This window comes from Solanum lycopersicum, chromosome 6 (genome assembly GCF_036512215.1).
Source record: "Solanum lycopersicum chromosome 6, SLM_r2.1".
Taxonomy (NCBI): Eukaryota; Viridiplantae; Streptophyta; class Magnoliopsida; order Solanales; family Solanaceae; genus Solanum; species Solanum lycopersicum.
In genome coordinates this window covers 41,702,381-41,709,082 of record NC_090805.1, presented here as the reverse complement: position 1 = coordinate 41,709,082, position 6,702 = coordinate 41,702,381, and the positions used below count along the sequence as shown (strand labels likewise).

Genomic DNA, 6,702 nt, shown 5'->3' with positions numbered 1-6,702 from the left:
TTCCCATATCAATTTTCTCAATTATGGTCAACTATTCTATTTATTTTCGGTCCTTTATACGTACATATCGCTAACACGTATTATTTTTTTCCTTTTTGGGCACAAAACGATGTAATATATTAGAATATCTTAAGATGTATCAGTATAAGAGAGTGGTAGAGCATGACTGCTGCTAGTAATCGAGGAGGAGGGTAATTAAGAATTGATCTTTATTAATATTATTAGGCTTTATATAACTAGTAAAAAGAGTTCCGATTTTATCTGCTTTCTAGCTTTTCAACGGCAAGTAAAGGAGAACGAGCATAACATATCTCTTACACTTGGACAACAAAGAAACATTATGTTCTGCAGGATGTCTTTTACTCGTGCACTTGGCAGTATAGAAAAAATTTTGAGCTATAGTTGACATTTCACTTCATTTAGTTTTGTTGCTTTTGAATTACATAATTTATCACTTTAATCATGAGAGGTTGATCATTAAAGATTATACAAGATAATTGGTTTGCCTAAGAAAGGATAGTTGCACCTTAGGTGTCAATTGCGTCTAGACAACAAATTTGAGTCGTGACATATTCATGGATATTTCTTTGAGTGCAAGTGTCACGAGTTCAAAATATTCCGTGGCAATGTGTTCGGTGGCAGATCCAAAATTTCTATTAAGAGGGTTTAGAAAAAAAATAATTACTTTGTTTGAACCCCTAAATCACTAAGTCAACCTCTAATTTTATATTCAGGAAGTTCAAAATCAATATATTAATATAAAAATTCTTAAAAATACCTAAATATACAACGTAATTTTTTACCGAGGGGGTTCAGGTTCGCCCCTGATTATATGACATATGTACGTATACCATGTTGTATATCACACAGATTTCAATGATATACATGATATAAAAAGATGTGATATACATTGACATATCTGATGATATACACAGTAATTGTCTTCTTCAACCTTGATTTTTCAAATAATTGATACGTAAGGAATACTTATTTTACTATAACTTATACTACACTATATCAAAAATGATTATTAACGGGAATTAACTCATAATTATCACTAAATATGTATGTTTAGTGGCAATTAACACTCTTTGTATATGTCCCTAAAGTTTTTTGCGACATTGGTTCTAATGGCACTAATTAATGTCGATAAAGATTTTAACATTTTTTATTAATGCTTATATTCAATGCCACTAAAAATTATTTTTATTGTAGTGTAACTAACTTATATCATCTCGAACAGGGACAGCATATTTTTTGTGATTTCTTAAATTTTAGTAGCTTTTTAAAAATTTGGCTGCTAATAATCTATTACTCCATCTATTTTCTCATCAATATTGGTCCAAATATTAGCATATAGGGACCTTTTTCCTCTTCCTTTAATTTTTGATGGAAAGACCCAATTTATATATGTTACTTTATACTTGATGTCAAGAAAAAATAATTTCATTTGCATGCCTCCCTTGTAGTAAAAGATCACTACCAGATATCATAATAAGTGCAACAGTGAAATTGCGAGCTATGACAATATAGAATATAGTCTTACGTACTACTAATAATTAAGTTGGAGAGAATTATGTAATGTTATTGTTAGTAAATTTTTTTGCTTCATGAAAGGCGATGAATTTATAGGCATCTCTCCCTTACATTTCTGTCTATCTCAATATTAGGTAAATATTTTACCTATGGCAAGGCCCACGAGGGGCTGAGGTTTCTCGGATCAGCTAATATTAGGACTTATGAATTCTGAATTTTAGGGCAAAAGATAAAAATATTGCAAAACATATTTTTTTTAAATGATAGTGTACGTTCGTCTGAACTCTCGAACCCCCACTTAGTTCTACCGCACTGGATCGATCTAATCATTATCGAACGTGATACTTACTTACTTGGTGGACATATTAGTTAAAGAAATAAAATTAAACCTTTACTATATATTTTTAATATAACAGTAAGTACTTAATCCTAACATTAAAATCACAGCTTGTCTTTAACTAAGTTATATAATTAGGCACCAATATTTGTTGAATCAATAATATGCAAGAAAAAGGAGAGGATAAGTGTGGATGTTGAGCACATTTTTAGTAGAGGTCTCTCAAAGGGACATATGCTAGTGGTCATCGTCATAGATCTGGATTTTAACTATACATATATATAATAAACTACAAATATAATAGTACCTTTCATATAAAAGTGGCTTAGGCTCTTTCTCCGTTTAACTTTTCATTTCACAATATATGCGCATGTTCAATTCACTTCACCTAAAACTGTTTACAATATATATATATATAAAAGAAACTTTTTCCATTTCACACTATATATTCACATATTCAAATTCAATTCACTTCACCTAAAACTGTTCACCAGAAGAACAAAAAAGCAAGGGAAAAAAATCCAAGAATCATTTAACTAATTAGTAGGGTGTTATATTCATTTCCACATTAAAGGAAAAAAAACTTATTTATCTGTCTAAACTATAGATTTAATAAAATGATAAAACCTTCAAACCAATAATTATATTATATTTAATAAACCATAACACGTGGGAGAACAATATAACTCATGAATCATGTAACGCGAAGGATGAAATAACTACATTTTCATTAAGATATAGTATACAAATGTATATATTTGTTTCCCGCTTATTGTCTGGTGTTTGCATATATATATATAAATTTTTAATTAAATTTAGATCGCGCACTGCTAGGTCCATTTTAAAGGTGATATTAATCACAATAACTTTTTTTTATATGTAGAATTCGAATCTAAAATCTTTGTTTAAGGTCGAGCAGTCCTACCAACACACCACAAACCTAAAAACTTCAATCCTCCGCAAAATCAGTGAAACACTACATTTTGCAAACATCCACCAACAAACCTTATTCGTTTTAATTTGCAGTTATATTAATTGGTCCAACTTCAATCATATTTTGGATACATATATTATTATTATTGTCCACATCATTTCACCATCCTCATGATCCCAACTTGGCTAGCTTTCAATAACTATCTTTAGTAAACAGAAAACAAATCTTCCATAAGCAAAATAATTATAGAGTTCTTCCATTCCAAACCAAAAAGTACAAATATTGTAGGCCAATACATTATCCTTCCTCTATTATTATAAGGTAGAAGTAGAACTTAGTGGTTCTCTTAAATGAGAAAAGATAAATACAAAAGCAAATTAATTGAAGGCAATAAACCACACAAACATACATATACTCTTATTTTGTAGAACTTAGAAGCACATATTGTGATCGATCCTTTACGAGTGGCAGCCGTAGGTATGTGCAAGAACATCGTAGAGACAACGGGGACATGAACGAACGTAACAATCACTACTCTGTCGACAGTATCCACCGCAACCACCCATCAAGTTATAGCCATTTAGTTTTGATTTCAGTTCTGTTATAGTCCGCGACACGTCTCTTGCAGCGTCTACTTTCACTTTTATAGACTCATCCAAATAAACTATTTGAAGAAAAATTAAAATTAATGTATAGACATTGTTCTTTCAGATGTATGAATAAATTCACATATTATCAAATTAAAAAGATATATAATGAGGGATAGGAATAAATCATTTACCAGACATCACCAAAAGAGCAATAGTGAAATAGAAAGCGTAACTACGAGCCATAACAACAGTATTATTGCTAAGAAAGATGTATACGTGTGGGAGAATGTGTTATGGCAATGCAATGCAATATTTTGGTTCATGAAGGGCCATCATTTTATAGGCCCCTCTCTCCGATATTTCTGCCTTATTTAATTTACAACTTGTCCATAAAATGGTGGTGTGGGGGTCGGGTTCACTTTTTATAAGTGACTTTTTTCATTTAGTGATTTAAAATTGAAAATCTGTAAAATATATTAAGTGATATTTAGTTTTGTAATTTTAAGTATGTCACGTGAAAAATTGAAATGCTAAAAAAAACTAAATCAAGCAAATTGAGAGAAACTTTTAAATTTTGTTTCTTTTGTATTTTTTTTCTTGTACTTTTTCCATCTAAAAAAGTGTTTAAAAGCATTTTTGGTGTTTTCTAAACAACACTTTCAAATGTTTAAATGGGCATATATATATTGATTGAAGTGCATAAAGGGAGGATAAGTCCGGATGATGGGCATTCTCAGTGGCATCATCATTATACATTTGGAGTATTCATTCAAGTGGCTTACATCTCCTCTTTTTGCTTTTTCCCTTTCACACTAAATATATTAAACACTATGCCGTTTATTAATTAAACGGTATATGAGAGAAAATCTTTAAACAATCTCTTCATAGGATCGGAGTAACAAAATAAAATTAAATTTATAACCTAATGGAAGTGTCTTTTGTGGGTTTTATGTGCAAGGAAATTAGTTGAAAGTTTAGTTACTCATACTTTTTGTGGGTAAATGAAACTTACAAAAGGGTTGAGTGTTGATATAAATATATTTATTTACGAATCCTTTTGTATATTTGCCGACATGCCAAAATTATAATGAAACAAAGGCTTTGATTTCTTCTCTCTCAATTTTTCCCCACTGTGAGTGTGACTCTCTCTACCTTACTTTTTCTTCTTAGCTGAAAAGTGAAAATGACTTGCATGGAGGACTACTTCTAACAATGATGATAAACTGCCAATAAAGAAAAGAACAAAATTTAAATTCATCAATTCAAAACATCAAAAGAAGCATAGTGTAAAATGGCTAAAGTATATACATTTAAATGCCAGTAATTATATATAAATATATATAGTCTGTTATAGGGCCTGATAAGTTGTATCCTCATTCTTTTCTCAAGTATATATATGACAAAAAATTAAACTATACATAATATTAATAAAGAAAAAGGAAATCGAGAATGTTGATAGAGATAGAGTTTATTCAAATTTAAAAGTAGGCCAACACAACCCATGCCATACCATATGTGGTGAAAATAAAAAGATATTGGCTATGATGATATTGAAAATTAAAATTACAAATCATGTTGATATATATAATAATAGTATTACATACGACATTATCCTGATTTTTTTAAGAAACATAATGATGAGAATATACTTTCTGTTGGTAACAAACTTTCTGTTAGTAACAAATTAGTGGCTTTAGTTAGTTACAAGTTACAAGATATTAGTTATAAGTTGTTAGTTACAAGTTGTTATTTTCTAATAGTTAGTTAGAAGTTAGTTTTGCTATTCATCAAGGTTACATATATACTCATATTGTATTCATTTTAATTCAATACACAATCAATACAAAATACTCTTCTTCTTCTCTTAATCTGCTCTCAAGTTAAAGCTGCAAGATTAAGCTTTCAAGCTCACGTATGAGATCATCAATGGAGTTGAATTGATGGTGATAATCTCTTCATGGTATCAGAGCTTTGGTGTCTAATTGGTCCTGTTTCGAAGTCGAACTGTGAGCCATTTTTGTTGTTGTTATCAACTGGTTCGATTGACTGATTGAGAGGTTGTATTGTGAGGTTTCTTCTTCTTTCTTTCTGATCGAGGAAACACATTCATAGCTGGAATTTAGCAAGTTCTAGATTGTTTTTTTTTGTGTTAGATCTATCACAGATATTCCAATACAATGACTGGCACTCAAGTTGGAGATGTTGCTTCTAGTTCAACCACATCTCGTTTGGATTTTTCAAGTCCCTTTTATCTGCATCCTTCAGAGAATGCAGGATCATCATTGTTACCTGGAGTTTTCGATGGTACTGGTTACAGATCTTGGAGAAGAGCAGTCCTCAGAGCACTATCAGTTAAAAGTAAAACAGGTTTCATTAATGGAACAATCGTGAAGCCTACATCTACTGATCCTAACTTCATGCAGTGGGAAAGATGTGATGATATGGTCACATCTTGGATCTTGAATTCTTTGTCTCCAGAGTTGCGAGATAGCCTGCAATATGTGAATAATGCTAGGGAGTTATGGGCAGAATTAGAAGAAAGATATGATCAAACAAATGGATGCAAATTGTACCAGTTACAGAAGGAGATAAATGAACTTGTTCAAGGTACTCTAGACATTACTAAGTACTACACAACAATGAAAAAGCTGTGGGAGGAGATGAGCACAGTTGACATTAATTCTCAATGCACATGTGTGTGTTCTTGTGGAGGTAAAACAAAGCTGCAAAAGGCTGAGCAAGACAGAAGATTGATACATTTTTTGATGGGGTTAAATGAAATGTATACTACTGTTAGAGGTAGTATTCTCATGATGAACACTCTTCTTAGTATGGCTCAAGCTTTTGCTATACTGTGCCAAGAAGAAAAGCAAAGAGAAGTAAAGCCTCATAATCATACAGCCTTGGATTCTACTTCTCTCAATGCTTATGGACAGTACAATAACAATGCAGGTTACAAAGGATTCAGAACAGATTATAGTTCATCTAAAGGGGCTGGATCCAGTTCTGGTAACAATATGTCTAGAGGGAATTCAAGTATCAACAGGTCTATTTTAGTATGTGATTATTGCAAGAAATCAGGACACACGAGAGATAGATGTTATAAACTCCATGGATATCCATCCAATCCAAAGTTTCAAAAGGGAAAAAGAACAAGTACTGCAGCAAATGTATGTGCTTCTGATATGAGTGAACAACAATCTGAGGAAGAGCCTCAAATGGGAAAGCAAATGCCAATAAGCCTGTCCAAAGATCAGTACGAACAATTATTCAACATATTGGGAAATATACAAGCTGGAAATTGA

At 31.5% G+C, this 6,702-nt stretch overlaps 1 protein-coding gene and 1 long non-coding RNA gene across 2 annotated transcripts; one reads left to right on the top strand and one right to left on the bottom strand.

Moving 5' to 3' along the window:
• Positions 1 to 3,033: 3,033 nt before the first annotated feature.
• Positions 3,034 to 3,998, bottom strand: LOC101266234 (uncharacterized). The gene is made up of 2 exons (XR_182877.5): positions 3,589 to 3,998; positions 3,034 to 3,471 (listed from the first exon to the last, which is right to left on the bottom strand). It is a non-coding gene; the product is annotated as an uncharacterized lncRNA (long non-coding RNA).
• A 1,576-nt stretch (positions 3,999 to 5,574) lies between these two features.
• On the top strand, positions 5,575 to 6,702 carry LOC138349394 (uncharacterized). Its single transcript, XM_069299729.1, has one exon. The coding sequence runs from the start codon at positions 5,575 to 5,577 to the stop codon at positions 6,700 to 6,702; it is 1,128 nt and encodes a 375-aa protein (XP_069155830.1).

Bases quoted from the DNA above. Each gene is read 5' to 3' on its own strand.
- LOC138349394 (XM_069299729.1), top strand. From the start codon at position 5,575: ATGACTGGCACTCAAGTTGGAGATGTTGCTTCTAGTTCAACCACATCT.